Genomic DNA, 16,842 nt, shown 5'->3' on the forward strand with positions numbered 1-16,842 from the left:
ATCTGTCAAATTCAGAACAGTGTAATTAAAATTCAGGCTGACTACCTCTAGTCCAGGCACAACGGATTATTCAGGCTACCCAATGGATCTTTACAAAGCTTCACTTAACATTCAGCAACAACACAACTTGTTGGCAGTACTCATCTCGGAATCAAAAGTCCACGAGCACATATCTTGGACAACACCCCTGTGCTGTACTGGGGGAGTTCTGCACTGCTGGAGGTGCCAGTCTTCAGATGAGACATTGTCTTTCTATTCACGCGTGTGTAAATGATAAGGATTTTAATCAAGACTTCGCCAATATACTGACCAGCATTCCTCCCTCAACTAACTGCAGAACCCTATCCATGTGTGTTTTGGTGTTGTTCATAAGAGCTCAGTCTGCACAAATTAGCTGACACGTTTCTCACATTATTTTGACTTCAGAAGTTATGAATTAGCTATTAATTGTGTTGAGGCATCCTTCGAGTCTGATAAGGAATGATGTCAATTCAAGTTGTCTCATCATAATCTATACCAGATATGGGTCTTCCAGTTTCATATGATGAGAAAATCTAGTTATACGTATTGAATTAAGTCAGAATAAGACTGTACCGTGTAGGCATTGCAGCAAGAATATGCACAGTGAATCTGACAATTAGTTAGTGTGGCTTTGAATTCATGCCATTCAATATTAGCCGACAAGTGCTCATGGGGATTGTGCAGGATACATTTATGCCTTACTTGAACAGGAATGCCTCACACCATGCCACATAATTTCAAGGTTGCAAGTATTGTTTGGAGAAAAATGAGGTCTATTATATTTCACCAGCTGAAGGTTCTCAAGAGGTTGATAGGAGAAGTGTCTGAGAGAGACAGGAATTGCCTTGATCACTCAATATAACAATCTGTAAATGTATCCATAATGTATTTCTCCCCCACCTGGGTACCTCTAGTGAATGTGTTACTTCTGAACAGTGAACAGAAACACGGGCACAGGGATGTTAATGTATGTAATGTTTGGTATTGCCACATAAAACAACATGAGGAATCTGTCCTATTTATTTTTACTCTCGTTCTATGCTTCTAAAACTTCATTCTAACTCTTTTCTACTTCCTCTTTTCCTTCTCTATGAACGCTATGTTTTGTCCGTTTAGCGCGCAAGAAACAATACTTTTCACTGTATGCTAATACATGTGAATAATGAATCAAGTCAAATCAAATCCTTAAGTAAAGTTTATTTATCAGCATCACAAATAGGCTTTCATTAACACTGCAATGATGTTACTGTGAAAATTTCCCAGTCGCCTCATTCCGGTTCAGGTACACTGAGGGAGAATTTAGCATGGCCAATGCACCTAACCAGCACGTCTTTTGGACTGTGGGAGCACCCGGAGGAAACTCAGGCAGACACAGGGAGAACGTGCAGACTCCGCACAGACAGTCACCCAAGCTGGGAATCGAACTCGGGTCCCTGGTGCCGTGAGGCAGCAGTGATAACCACTGTGCCACCGTGCTGCACCCCCCACCCACCCCGCATAAGGTGTGCTACATCATAGGTATTCTGTGCAGTCTCACATCATCTCAGACCCACTCTTTTCCTTGCATTTGCAATGGCGAAAGTGAGAATCAGCAACAGAAACTGAAGTTTAAAACACTGCCAGGTGTTAAAAGAGTTAAAATGCAAGGCAGAGCTACAGGGCTGCAGGTAGTGACCCAGGCAAGCAGTCTGGGTGGCCAACAGAGATCAGTCAACTGGATTAGTGCCTCTTCCATCCATACAGCATCCGTTATATAACACTGGTTATTCTGCTAATCACAGTTTTGGCAATGCGACAATACCAGTCATGGGACACCATACACTTTCAGCTCGTACGTCAACATCATCTTTTATTACCTTGTGGGCGCTACAGGTCAGACATAGAGTGAGCATCAAACCCACTAGAAAATAGATTAAAAGAAAATAAAAACACAACTACACAACAGAGGATACCAAACTTCTGCTGCCGAGTTTAAGGCAGTAATTCGACCTTGTAGCTTCTGCTAACATCCACAAACTACTCACAAGTTTTGCCCTCACAGTTTAAATGTCACTCAAACTGCCCAAATGAATTTGTTATCTCAGAAACTAATTGCCAGCTTCTATGTGACACACATGTCTCAACTCTATCAGTCTGGAAGTGACAGTGCATTGAAGGTCAGCCATAATACACTGCACTAAAGATAGTGAGAAAACATCCATAAGGAAACAATGCTGCACTTGTTACCAACAGGGCAGAGGGTGGAAGCAACTTTATGAAAGCTGTCGATATTTCTGTGCTCCAGTCTCCAAAAGAAGAATTCACTCCATTAACCTGGTGATACCCGGTGCTGGCATTATTCAGCACTATCCATGTTCAAACACAGGTTTACCCTATCACCGAAATGGGCATCTTTCTCAATGGAAATGTCTTCCTGCCCAGATGACTGCAGGTTGCAACGGGCGCGATACGATTTAGACTGCGTCCCAAGGCATTCATTAAATGTTCGAGCAATCTATATGCTGACAACTGACAGGGGTCTGCGCTGAGAAACATTGATTCAAACTTAGAACTCTAAGAACATCAAACATCAAATATTCGTTTGGATTTTTAAAAATATCCTTATCCTGTCTGGCCCACAAAGACTGGCAAACTTTTTTCCCAAATGCTCCTCAACTCTGTGAACAAAAAGCATTGTACAATCTAAAATCGTGATCCTTCGATTGCCTCCAGGACACAAAGAACTGAATGGGGCGCAAATTGGCCAAACCACTTTTTATCCCTGAGATTTGAGTGTATTTTTACAATGGTGCAGTACAGATAATCCCTTCATAATACTAACAGTTATTATCGCCTCGCTTTTCAGCCGGTGCTGAATTTGTATATATGTCTTATCAATACAAGCTAAGTCTTCATTCTGAAATCCCAATCCTTTTTTTTAAACAGACTAAAGTTTCTCATCTGCAACAAAATAATAACACGTGTCAAAGAAGTCAAAATGCAAACACAATTCCGTATTCTTGTATCAATCGCATCCTTTAGATGTTTACAACTCGATAGGAAATGGTCTGTGGGCTTGCATACCATTCATTATTTAAAACCGTGCGTTATAAAGAATTTCCTCCTGCCACCTAGAAAAATATTTATTTCCCATGTCAGGTGGGTTTTTAAAAAAATAAATCGCAGCTGCGGACTGGGGCAATTTCACCCTAATGGGTATTACAGATGAAAGGGATTTGAAAGTTAAATACAATAACATATTTCGATAATCTCCCTTTGGGTTGCCGCAACTCCACTGGAATCACCGTTGTGTACATTTAACCCTTCACCAGTCTCTATTTAGAAAAAATAAAAACCAACCGGGATGAGAACCCAACCAGACAATTACATGGTGACTGTAGGCAGAACTTTTTGAATGATTTTTTATATATATCAAGCAAGAAAATACACATTAAACATGGGGGGGATTAAAAAGGCAATTTGTTGAGTGGAGACCAGTGATTGGATTAGACAGTCACTTCCATATTTTTTATTTGATTTATTATTGTCACATGTATAGGGATACAGTGGAAAGTATTGTTTCTCGCTGTACAAAGCATTCCGTTCAGCGAGTACATAGGGGAGAAGGAAAAGAGAGGGTGCCTAATATAGTGTGACAGTCAGACATTTATTTGTAAATAATGTCTGAATAAGGTGGCTTCTGAATAAAGTGGCTTACAAATTCTGCACGCCCTCCTTTTCTTCTCCCCTATGTACTCTATGAACGGTATGCTTTGTCTGTATAGCGCGCAAGTAACAATACTTTTCACTGTATACTAATACATGTGACAGTAATAAATCAAATCACATATTGTCATGTATAATGCACATTTTTAGCTACTTTGCAACCAGGTGAATGAACAAGTGTTATATTCAATGGATAAGTCTTACCTGTTCCCTCTGAATGCATGGCAGGGATGTCCTCCTGTGGGGCTTGGAGCCCAGTTGGTTGTTGGAGATCTCGGCGGCAATGACTGAACTGGATCTCCTTCTCTTGATCACTGGGATCTTCTCCTGGGTCCCAGGAGCCGGCAGGGTAGCGGGCAGGAGGTGCACGGCGTATCTGGCCAGCAGCACGCCCAGAATGCCCATCAGGTATGCCAGGAAGGGTCTCCAGCTGGCACGGACCCTGTCCAGGGAGAGCAGGGAGATGGTGCGGAGCAGGCTGGTGAGGATGAGGGTGCACACCCCCTGGCCGAGGCGGAGCAGGAGCAGGGTGGCGGCGGCCAGGCAGCCCAGCAGCAGGGCGCTGGCAGCCACCGAGAGCAGCTGCTCCTCTTCCTCTCCCAGCAGCCAGCCCTGCAGCAGCGTCTCTCCCAGGCAGCAGGCAGCCAGCAGCCGCGGGGCCAGCTCCCCTCTGCCGCAGCGGATCAGGTACAAGGCCAGCCAGAAGAAGGCGCTCAGCAGGCTGAAGAGGGGCAGGGCGCAGTGCAGGAGGGTCAGCAGCCCGGAGCTGGCCGAGGAGCCGCTCAGCTCGCCCCCGGCCCCCCAGCGCAGCAGCCCGGCCAGCAGCAGCAGGAGGGAGCCCAGGCAGGCAGCGGGGGATAGCAGGCGGCCGCTCCTGGCCAGCCTAGCCCACACTGGGCAGCCCTGCTCCCGGTTCAGGGGGCTCGCACTGCCCCGGACATAACCATTGCGCTCCCCTCGCACAGCCTCGGCTTTAGTCCGGGGGGGAGGCAGCTCTGAGCTCAGCGCCATCCTCCCTCCCTCTCTCTCTCTCTGCAATCTTATTAGAAAGTTTGTTTTCCTCCCTCTCTCTCTCTCCCTCCCCCTCCCTATTGAAGATCAGACTTTAGTCAAACAGCTCCCCTCTCTCTCTCTCTCTCTGACACAGGCTGGGAAAGTTGTGAGGCTTCTTGTTTAGGGGACACTTCAAGCTCAGTAACAGCTCAGGGTAAAGGCAGCTCGCCACTCGCCCCCGGCCACTCAAGCCCGCAACGTCCCAGCCAGAGGCGGCTGACAAGCCGAGTGCTGCCCCGGCCGGCCATGGAGCTGCACATTACACCCAGTGCTGTCCCCCTCCCCCCTCTCTCTGCCTGCTCCCCCTCCCCGTTCACTCCTCCCTACCCCATGCGGAATGCACAACTTCATCAGCTGCTGCCCCCAGCATCTTCAGCTCTGCCTGCCCCTGCCCTCTTTCCTGCCCCCTCTCTCTCCTGCCCTCTCTCTCTCTTTTCCCCCTCTCTCCTGCCCTCTCTCTCTTTTCCCTCTCTCTCCTGCCCTCTCTCTCTCTCCTGCCCTCTCTCTTTTCCCTCTCTATCCTGCCCTCTCTCTTTTCCCTCGCTCTCCTTTCCCTCTCCCTTCCCTCTCTCCTTCCTCTCTCTGTCTCTCTCTCCTTCCCCCCCCCCTCTCTCTCTCCTTTCCCCCCCCCCCTCTCTCTCTCCTTTCCCCCCCCCCCTCTCTCTCTCCTTTCCCCCCCCCCTCTCTCTCTCCTTCCCCCCCCCCTCTCTCTCTCCTTTCCCCCCTCTCTTTCTCCTTTCCCTCTCTGTCTCTCTCTCCTTCCCCCCCTCTCTCTCTCTCCTTCCCCCCCCCTCTCTCTCTCCTTCCCCCCCCCCCCTCTCTCTCCTTCCCCCCCCTCTCTCTCTCTCCTTCCCCACCCCTCTCTCTCTCCTTCCCCCCCCTCTCTCTCCTTCCCCCCCCTCTCTCTCTCTCTCCTTCCCCCCCCCTCTCTCTCTCCTTCCCCCCCCCCTCTCTCTCCTTCCCCCCCCCCTCTCTCTCCTTCCCCCCCCCTCTCTCTCCTTCCCCCTCCCTCTCTCTCTCCTTCCCCCCCCCTCTCTCTCTCCTTCCCCCCCCTCTCTCTCTCCTTCCCCCCCCCTCTCTCTCTCCTTCCCCCCTCTCTCTCTCTCCTTCCCCCCCCTCTCTCTCTCCTTCCCCCCCTCTCTCTCTCCTTTCCCCCCCCCTCTCTCTCTCTCCCCTCCCCCCCTCCTTCCTCTTTCTGTCTCTCTCTCCTTTCCCCCTGTCTCTCTCTCCTTTCCCCCCTCTCTCTCTCTCCTTCCCCCCTCTGTCTCTCTCTCTCCTTCCCCCCTCTGTCTCTCTCTCTCTCTCTCCTTCCCCTCTCTGTCTCTCTCTCTCTCCTTCCCCTCTCTGTCTCTCTCTCTCTCCTTCCCCCCTCTCTCTCCCCCTCTCTCAGTCCTCCGGAAGGATCAGCTGGTGCTGAGGCAGGCGGGCAGCGAGCTCGCCTCCCAGCTCCGGGAGTTCAGGCAGCCCCGGACCACACCGCCTGCTGCCGGGAGACGCAGTGAGAGGCTCAGGAGGACAGGGGGCGATTGAAAGCCGTGCCTATCCACCCCCAGGGCGGCAGGGAAGCGGTGCCCACTCGCTGCCAGCCTTGCTGGGAGCTGTACCCAGCCTGCCTTCACCTGTAGCCCTGTGCCAGGGGCTTTGCTAGCCCTGCATTCCCCCTCAATCCCACTCTGGAGGGCAGCAAACAAATTGGGGCTAAAATTAATCGTAAATTGGGAAGAGAAACTTATTTAAACAGCGTGCGGACTCGCAACTTGTTGAAAACAGTAAAATACCTTTTGCTACAGTTTTAGCTGCGTTCTTTCAGAGATAATGATGTCCCAGTGTGAATAATCCTCTTTGCTTTAGAGCCGGATTTTCCCATTGATTAACGCTGATCGAGCACTTCGCTATTCACGCCTATATGGTAAGTAGAGGGACAGAGTGTGTGTGCATAAATACCAGAAACCTAAAGTTGCTGTTCGACTTCTGTCAACCCAGCCCGGAATAACTTCACAAACAGCAGATGCCGCCAGCTGCCTCACCACCAGGGTCTATTGGATGGAGTGGAGTTGCTGTATCTGGGATCCGCACCAAACCTGGCAGAGATTTTTTAACATTAATAATTACAAGCGTGAGTACCCACTCAACACCCATGGTCAGTTTTAATGACTGTCCACCAACCCTCCTGGCACTGAAAATTCATGATGTGGAGATGCCGGCGTTGGACTGGGGTAAACACAGTAAGAAGTTTAACAACACCAGGTTAAAGTCCAACAGGTTTATTTGGTAGCAAAAGCCACACAAGCTTTCGAGGCTCTGAGCCCCTTCTTCAGGTCACCAAGTGTGTAGCCTCATTCCTTCAGGTTGGGAAACATTTTGAGAGATTCGAAACATGTAGAGTGGATGTGGAGAAGATGTTTCCGCTAGTAGGAAAAAACTAGAACCAGAGGGTATAACCTCAGGCCAAAGGGATGAACCTTTAAAACAGAGATGAGGAGGAATTTCTTCAGCCAGAGAGTGGTGAATCTGTGGACCTCTTTGCTGCAGAAGGCTGTGGAGGCCAGGTCATTGAGTGTCTTTAAGACAGAGATAGATAGGTTCTTGATTAATAAGAGGATCAGGGATAATGGGGAAAAGGCAGGGGAATGGGGATGAGAAAAATATCAGCCATGATTGAATGGTGGAGCAGACTCATAAGAACATAAGAAATAGGAGCAGGAGTAGGCCATCTAGCCCCTCGAGCCTGCCCCGCCATTCAACAAGATCATGGCTGATCTGATAGTGGTTTAGTTCCACTTACCCGCCCGCTCCCCATAACCCTTAATTCCCTTATTGATCAGAAATCTATCTACCTGTGACTTAAACATATTTAACGAGGTAGCCTCCACTGCTTCAATGGGCAGAGAATTCCAAAGATTCACTACCCTCTGAGAGAAGAAGTTCCTCCTCAACTCTGTTCTAAACTGACTCCCCCTTATTTTGAGGCTGTGTCCTCTAGTTCTTGTTTCCTTTCTAAGTGGAAAGAATCTCTCTGCCTCTACCCTGTCTAGCCCCTTCATTATCTTTTATGTCTCTATAAGATCTCCCCTCAGCCTTCTAAACTCCAACGAGTACAGGCCCAATCTACTCAATCTCTCCTCATAAGCTAACCCCCTCATCTCTGGTATCAACCTGGTGAACCTTCTCTGTACTCCCTCCGAGGCCAATATATCCTTCCGCAAATAAGGGGACCGAAATTGCACACAGTACTCTAGTTGCGGCCTCACCAGTACCTTATACAATTGCAGCAAGACCTCCCTGCTTTTATACTCCATCCCTCTCGCGATAAAGGCCAACATTCCATTTGCCTTCTTGATCACCTGCTGCGCCTGCAAACTGAGTTTTTGCGATTCATGCACAAGGACCCCCAGGTCCCTCTGCACAGTAGCATGTTGTAATTTTTCACCATTTAAATAATAGTCCATTTTACTATTATTCCTTCCAAAGTGGATAACCTCACACTTGTCAACGTTATACTCCATCTGCCAGATCCTCGCCCACTCACTTAGCCTATCCAAATCTCTCTGCAGACTTTCTGCACCCTCCATGCAATTCGCTTTCCCACTCATCTTTGTGTCATCCGCACACTTTGTTACCCTACACTCGGTCTCCTCCTCCAGATCGTCTATGTATGTGGTAAACAGTTGAGGCCCCAGCACCGATCCCTGCGGCACGCCACTAGTCACCAACTGCCAACCAGAAAAGCACCCATTTATTCCAACTCTCTGCTTCCTGTTAGACACAGTAAGAAGTTTAACAACACCAGGTTAAAGTCCAACAGGTTTATTTGGTAGCAAAAGCCACACAAGCTTTTGAAGCTCTAAGCCCCTTCTTCAGGTGAGTGGGAATTCTGTTCACAAACAGAGCTTATAAAGACACAGACTCAATTTACATGAATAATGGTTGGAATGCGAATACTTACAACTAATCAAGTCTTTAAGAAACAAAACAATGGGAGTGGAGAGAGCATCAAGACAGGCTAAAAAGATGTGTATTGTCTCCAGACAAGACAGCCAGTGAAACTCTGCAGGTCCACGCAACTGTGGGAGTTACAAATAGTGTGACATGAACCCAATATCCCGGTTGAGGCCGTCCTCGTGTGTCCGCACACACGAGGACGGCCTCAACCGGGATATTGGGTTCATGTCACACTATTTGTAACTCCCACAGTTGCGTGGACCTGCAGAGTTTCACTAGCTGTCTTGTCTGGAGACAATACACATCTTTTTAGCCTGTCTTGATGCTCTCTCCACTCCCATTGTTTTGTTTCTTAAAGACTTGATTAGTTGTAAGTATTCGCATTCCAACCATTATTCATGTAAATTGAGTCTGTGTCTTTATAAGCTCTGTTTGTGAACAGAATTCCCACTCACCTGAAGAAGGGGCTTAGAGCTTCGAAAGCTTGTGTGGCTTTTGCTACCAAATAAACCTGTTGGACTTTAACCTGGTGTTGTTAAACTTCTTACTGTGTTTACCCCAGTCCAACGCCGGCATCTCCACATCCTGTTAGATAGCCAATCCTCAATCCACGCTAACACTTTACCCCCAACTCCGTGTACCTTAATTTTCTGCAGCAACCTTTTGTGAGGCACCTTATCGAACGCCTTCTGGAAATCTAAAAACACCACATCCACCGGTTCCCCTCTGTCAACTGCACTCGTTACATCTTCATAAAAATCCAGTGAATTCATCAAACATGACTTTCCCTTCATGAATCCATCCTGCGTCTGCTTGATCGAACCATTTTTTTCCAGGTGTCCTGCTATTTCTTCTTTAATGATGGATTCCAGCAATTTCCCAACTACGGACGTTAAGCTAACCAGCCTGTAGTTACCCGCCTTTTGTCAACCTCCTTTTTTAAACAGTGGCATCACATTAGCTGTTTTCCAATCAGCCGACACTTCCCCAGAGTCCAGCGAATTTTGATAAATTACAACCAACGCATCTGCTATTACTTCTGCCATTTCTTTCAGTACCCTGGGATGCATTCCATCCGGGCTCGATGGGCCGAGGAGCCTAATTCTACTCCTATGTCTTATGTAGATGTCCCGGAGTGTGGCGACTTCTTGCCAGCTGTTCCCAACACACCCTCTAATTCTGTCTTTTACTCTCGTTCTATGCTTCATTTATTTAATTTTTTTATTCCTACATGGCTCATGGGAGTCGCTGGCTGGCCAGCATTTATTGCCCATCCCTAATTGCCCCAGGACAGCTGAGAGTCAACCAAATTGCTGTGGCTCTGGAGTCACATGTAGACCAGACCTGGTAAGGATGGCAGATTTCCTTCACTAAAGGACATGAGTGACCCAGGTGGGTTTTTCCAACAATCGTCAATGGTTTCATGGACATCAGTAGATTGTTGCAGAGAATCTTATAGAGAAATCTTGTAGAGGACAAGATTCTTAATTCTAGACTTTTTTTTGTTGAATTCAAACTCCACCATCTACTGTGGTGGGATTCGAACCCGGGTCCCCAGATCATTAGCTGAGTTTCTGTACTAATAGTCACGCAATAATACCACTAGGTCATTGGCTCCCCATTTTCAAACAGTACTCTAATTCTTTACTAAGCTGCTCTTCCTCTACACTGTAACATATATTCTGCACTCTCTCCTTTCCTTCTCCCCCATGTACGCTATGCTTTGTCTGTATAGCACACAAGAAACAGTACTTTTCACTGTGTCCCAAAACATGTGACAATAATCAATCAATTCAAATCAAATGAAAAGTGTCAAGCTCTTGATTTTTCCTATCTGGATCATTTCTCTCTCTCCCCATTCATTTCTCCTCCTTAGGGTACCATAGCCCTGAGAGGGTGCCAGCCACCATGAACCTCCAATGGATTGGTCCATGACTATGCTTGGCAAGGAACTGCAGTGGTTTACCGCTGCCTTCTAAAGTATTTTGATTTGATTTATTATTGTCACATGTATGAGTATACAGTGAAATGTTTTGTTTCTTGCGAGCTATACAGACAAAACATACTGTTCAAAGAGTACATAGGGAGGAAGGAAAGGAGAGGGGGCAGAATATAGTGTTGCAGTTACAGATAGGGTGAAGAGAAAGATCAGCTTAGTATATGATAGGTCCATTCAAAAGTCTGATGGCAGCAGGGAAGAAGCTGTTCTCGAGTTGGTTGATACATGTTTTCAGACTTTTGTATCTTTTTCCCGACGGAAGAAGGTGGAAGAGAGCATATCCGGGGTGCGTGGGGTCCTTGATTATGCTGGCTGCTTTTCCGAGGCAGCGGGAAGTGTAGACAGAGTCAATGGATGGGAGGCTGGTTTGCGAGATGGACCGGGCTACATTCACAACCCTTTGTAGTTTCTTGCGTCTTGGATAGAGAAGAAAGCCATACCAAGCTGTGATACAACTAGAAAGAATGCTTTCTAGAGACTCTTCCCATTTTACTGTCTATCATCAGGCACATTGGAAGGATTTACAAGCTGATAATCTACCTATTTGGTCACATTACAGGACACACCTTCCCTGGCCAGAGCAGGACTTGGATACAGAGCTTTGAGCTCTAAGGAGGGGCCCTGTGTCTGTGCTACAAGACCTCCCTTCTCTCAACTAAATCTTTCACTCTTTCTGTACCAAGTTTGACATTCCAGCCATCCTGTTCATTCCTTCAGTCCTTTCAGTGTTTGTTCTCCAATATTGGAAGTTGACTGGTTAAACAGGTTGACAGTTGGGTTAACTGTTCACCTCAGTTCCCAATGATTTGCTCTTCTTTCCACGCTCTTTGCTGTGCTCACTTTGTGAAGCAGCACTTGCCAGCAAAATCCGGACATTCCCCTAATTGTTAAGATTCTAAGCGCCCCCAATAATCATTGATTTGACTGGAAGTAGCTTCCCCAGGTTTGATTGTGGGCATTTGAATCGGAAACTCACACCCAAGGGATGGGATTTTCCGGGCACGCTCGCCTCAAGACCGGATAATCCCACCCGAGGTCAATGGACCTTAGCCTGGTCCATGTCCTGCCCACTACAATTCCCATAATGGATAGGACGGGAAAATTCCACCAAGGGCTTTTAGAAATGGGAAACACCTTTTCAATTCAGGTCTGGTTGAAAGTTTCATTGTAAGACTTGAGGTAATTTGGGATATTAGGCAGAAGAATTGGAATCATAGAATCATAGAAACCCTACAGTGCAGAAAGAGGCCATCTGGCCCATCGAGTCTGCACCGACCACAATCCCACCCAGGCCCTACCCCCATATCCCTACACATTTTACCCGCTAATCCCTCTAACCTACGCATCTCAGGACCCTAAGGGGCAATTTAGAATGGCCAATCAACCTAACCCGCACATCTTTGGACTGTGGGAGGAAACCGGAGCACCTGGAGGAAACCCACGCAGACACGAGGAGAATGTGCAAACTCCACCCAGATAGTGACCCAAGCCGGGAATCGAACCCAGGTCCCTGGAGCTGTGAAGCAGTAGTGCTAACCACTGTGCTACCGTGCCGCCCCAGGGTGGAAGGGAGTGGGAAAGAGGAGAGATTTTTTTTTAAAGCAGCAAGATGTTATGGTCTGGAATTCACCGCTTGAACGGGTGTTGGAATCAGATGTTTTAAAAGGGAATTGGATATATATATATACTTATAAAAAAGGAAATAAGTTGCAGGTTTTTGAGGAAAGAGCAGAAAAGTGAGACTATTTGGGGAGCATCTTCAAAGAACTGCACAGACATGATGGGCCAAATGGCCTTCTTCTGTGTCAAATGATTCTACAGCCTGGAGCTTTTCTCTTGGTTGAGTAGCTAAACTTGGGAAATTTCCCAGCTTGGTGCATCCACCAGGGGAAGATTGTATTTTATTCTCCCCCCACCCCCCATCCCCTCCCACCAGCTGCAGATCAGAGGCGGCCACAGGAGCTGGTGAATGCCAAGGCAGGCTGTTTATAAGGCCTACCTCAGTTCATAGAATCATAGAAACCCTACAGTGCAGAAAGAGGCCATTTGGCTCATCGGGTCAGCACCGACCACAATCCCACCCAGGCCCTACCCCCATATCCCTACATATTTTACCCGCTAATCCCCCTAACCTACGCATCTCAGGACACTAAGGGGCAATTTAGCGTGGCCAATCAACCTAACCCGCACATCTTTGGACTGTGGGAGGAAACCGGAGCACCCGGAGGAAACCCACGCAGACACGAGGAGAATATGCAAACTCCACACAGACAGTGACCCAAGCCGGGAATCGAACCCAGGTCCCTGGAGCTGTGAAGCAGCAGTGCTAACCACTGTGATACCGTGCCGCCCATAAGTTGTCTAAGACTTCATCCCACTTGTTTTGTTAAATACCAGATCTTCACCACCGCCCCCCCCCCATCCACTCTCTATGTCTATACATGCTCATGCCAACTCATCACCCCCACTATGCCCCAAAACATCCTCTCACATGGATCATATCAACCAATGCTCCCATTCATCCCCAAGGCCCCTTCAGCTCCTATGCCAACCTTGTTTCCAACTCATGCTGCCAGCAACCATTCTTTGCCCTAACACCTTTCATGCCAACTCACCCAGAATCCACCATTGGCAGAGTTCTGGAGCCATGCTAAGATAAAATAAAGTTCTAAACGCCTTTTACAGAGGTCACTATGTAAAAAGGCACTCCCATTCATGAAAGCCCAGCCAAGACGTTTAATTCTTAAGTACTTAATCCTTTAGAAAAACAAACATTTGCATTAAAACTCCATATCAAAGACAGCTAATCTTTTAATAACCTCTTTCAGTTGTCAATCAAACTGAACTTACGGCCCCTCCTTTTCCAACTGCACTAATGTTAGTTTGTGAAAAGCAGCCAATCATTAATAATGCTACCTTGATAACACTTAGGCTGGAATTTTACCGGCACGCCAACACTGATTCCGGGGGCAGGCGAGGCTCGGAGAATGGCATTCTCCGTTGGCCTTGGGCGGGATCGTGCAAAACTCGGGCAGACATGCCGGTAAAATTCCACCTATAGGGTTAGGGTGCATGACTATTGAAATTGGTAGGGCAGATTTTTTTTTCAACTCTTAGACACAGGCAGGCAATTTTATTTTCAATTTTAAAGGACTGGCCAATTGATTAACTTGCTTCAACACTCAGACAAAGGCAGCAATTTTCTTCAATTTTTAAAGGGCTGGCCATTTAAGTAACTTGACAGCTGACAATTCTACAGCCCTTATTTGCCCTACAAGAGAATCTATGGACTTCTCTAAAGATTAATAATTCACCACTGCAACAGAAGACCCTTATTCCATTGAAAGTGGTGTTTGTCAGAACTTGTAACTGAGTTCCAATGGCCCTGCTGAGTTTGGGATTCCCACCTTTGGGAGTCACAACCCAACTTCTTCACACCCCTCCCCACCCCCAAACCCAGCCTGTGAACATAGGATGTGTTGGGAGTGGGTGTGAGATTTTGGGTACATTTTGGGCCCATCGTTTTGGAAGGAGCCTGGAGTCTTCATGATCTCACAAAAATCAAGGCCTGTGATTCTAAGACAGTTGAATCATTACGCACGTTTACTCAACTGGATCTGGATTTCAATACTAAGACAGGAAAATTGTAACGTTAAGAAAATATTAAAAATAAAACAAAAAGCATTTGTGTAAAAAAATTTCCGTCCTTCAGAAAAAGCTCTCCATGGTATTGGAAAGAAATGGGATGAATTCTCCGACTGTCGTGATCAATGTCACCAATAGATTTAAGGCAACATGGGGACTAAGGAATCAGGTCACTCATATTCTCATCAGTATGACCTTGTTTCCCTTGCAGCTTTATACACATACAAAGTGACCTACTCCTCTTGAATGCGAGCTTAGTCATACAATAAAGTAAGGCCACGAGCCTCAAATTTGACCTGAAATTCTGCCCAGCAGAATTTGCTGTGGTTGGGAGAAGCAGATGAGTGAATCTCTATTTTGAGAGGAACGGCGCAGAATGTTTATGTAATGAGAGAGGCAAGTGTACGGAGGAACTGACTTTGGTGAAGCCAGAGAAACATCCTTCAGAGAGGCAGCATGGCACAGTGGTTAGCACTGCTGCCTCACAGCGCCAGGGACCCGGGTTCGATTCCCAGCCTCGGGTCACTATCTGTGTGGACTTTGCACATTCTGATTCCTTCGTCCCCATGTTGCCTTAAATCTATTGGTGACATTGATCATAGCAGTTGGAGAATTCATCCCATTTCTTTCCAATACCACGGAAAGGAAATCACTTTTTCTCAAGGATGGAAATTTTTTACACAATGCTTTTTGTCTTATTTTTAACATTTTCTTAAACGTTACAATTTTCCAGCCTGTCTTAGTATTGAAATCTAGGTCCAGTTGAGTAAACATGTGCAATGATCCAACTGTCTTAGAATCAAGGGCGTTGATTTTTCTGAGATCATGAAGACTCCGGGGACCGTATCTGCGTGGGTTTCCTCCGGGTGCTCCGGTTTCCTCCCACATTCTGAAAGACGTGCTGGTTAGGTGCATTGGCCATGTTAAATTCTCCCTCAGTGTACCCAAGCAGGCGCCAGAGTGTGGCGACTAGGGGATTTTCACAGTAACTTCATTGCAGTGTTAATGTAAGCCTAATTGTGACTAGTAAATAAACTTTAAAGCGTTGACAATGTGTCTTCCATAATGTCAATGCTCATATACCCCTCACTGCACACATCTGGAAGCCAAATGGAGTGCAATGCTCTTTGACAAGTAACTTTTATCACACTGCTGAGAATCAAAAAGACATTCTCCACAGGTTTCTGGACTTTGGTCAGTTCAATCACCCTGTCGCTGAAGTTATTTGGGATTGTTTGAGTGCGTTAGTCAGAGTTAGACTGTACCACCTAATGGGCAGGGTGAGAATTGATGATCTTTACCTTCAGTTTACTTTGTTTCTTTACAAATGATATTTCTACCAGAAATGAATGGAAGATGTCAACGTTTAAAGGTAAAAGGAGCAATTGTCCCCAGTTTGCAAAGTAACTTCGGAGCCTCACCCACAGGCCATTTTGCAGACTTTGATCCTGGTTTTTGCATATCCAAAATTTACTGATATGTGCAGCTGTTGTGTGTGACGTTCCACCCTATTAGCCTAAAATTATCCATGCAAACAAGATCTAAATGTAGTTTTCTTTTATGCTACACGTAGTATTTCATTTTTTAAAAATTACAATTAATCACTCAGACAAGCAATGACATCCAGATCTAGTTGGGAAAATAAACAAAACCATTTGACAGTCTTCCAAAATGTTCTTCCACTTCCCTGGTGCATACAGCTGTGTTTTAAGTTCAATTGTAGTTAAAGGCCAGCAGTTTCTCTTTCAAGTTCCATAGGCCCTGAATTCACACCACAAAATCCAGGAATGTTCAACTCATTTGCCTAAAAGTCGCCTCCCTCAAGCGTTTACAAGGGCTGGAATTCTCCGGCCATTCGCAACCTGCCATTGCTGTCATAGAAATCATAGAAACCCTACAGTATAGAAAGAGGCCATTCAGCCCATCGAGTCTGCACCGGCCACAATCTCACCCAGGCCCTACCCCCATATCCCTACATATTTTACCCGCTAATCCCTCTAACCTACGCATCTCAGGACACTAAGGGGCAATTTTTTAGCATGGCCAATCAACCTAACCCGCACATCTTTGGACTGTGGGAGGAAACCGGAGCACCCGGAGGAAACCCATGCAGACACGAGGAGAATGTGCAAACTCCACACAGACAGTGACCCAAGCCGGGAATCAAACCCAGGTCCCTGGAGCTGTGAAGCAGCAGTGCTAACCACTGTGCTACCGTGCCGCCTCAGAGAGGATGGTGAATTTGGCACTCAGGCTAATCTCCGTTCACCGCAGCAGGACGGGAGCATCCTGCTGGCGTGAACGGCCGGAGAATCCCGCCCAAGGTGCAACAACCTCTTCAGAATCAACATATCCACTGCAATAGCTTAGAGGGGAATCCGGACTAATATTGCCAAAGCAATCATAAACTCGTCCATCTCAATGTAATTCGAAGGCAAAAATCAGCATGTTGTGGATGACAGTCTGGGGCTGAATGG

General features: G+C 46.8%; 1 protein-coding gene and 1 long non-coding RNA gene across 2 annotated transcripts in view; one reads left to right on the forward strand and one right to left on the reverse strand.

The window, feature by feature from the left end:
- The window catches only part of pde3a (phosphodiesterase 3A, cGMP-inhibited), a 483,881-nt gene extending 479,090 nt beyond the window's left edge, over positions 1–4,791 (reverse strand). The window contains exon 1 of the mRNA XM_078235322.1: positions 3,931–4,791. Within this exon, the coding sequence (XP_078091448.1) occupies positions 3,931–4,737 (807 nt within the window). The 5' untranslated portion in view covers positions 4,738–4,791. The remainder of the gene's footprint in view (positions 1–3,930) is intronic.
- LOC144507883 (uncharacterized) overlaps positions 4,253–16,842 on the forward strand; it is a 28,553-nt gene continuing 15,963 nt past the window's right edge. The window contains exons 1-2 of the long non-coding RNA XR_013500155.1: positions 4,253–4,413; positions 6,631–6,688. This is a non-coding gene — a long non-coding RNA (uncharacterized LOC144507883). The remainder of the gene's footprint in view (positions 4,414–6,630; positions 6,689–16,842) is intronic.

This window comes from Mustelus asterias, chromosome 19 (assembly GCF_964213995.1).
Source record: "Mustelus asterias chromosome 19, sMusAst1.hap1.1, whole genome shotgun sequence".
In the NCBI taxonomy this organism is placed as follows: domain Eukaryota; kingdom Metazoa; phylum Chordata; class Chondrichthyes; order Carcharhiniformes; family Triakidae; genus Mustelus; species Mustelus asterias.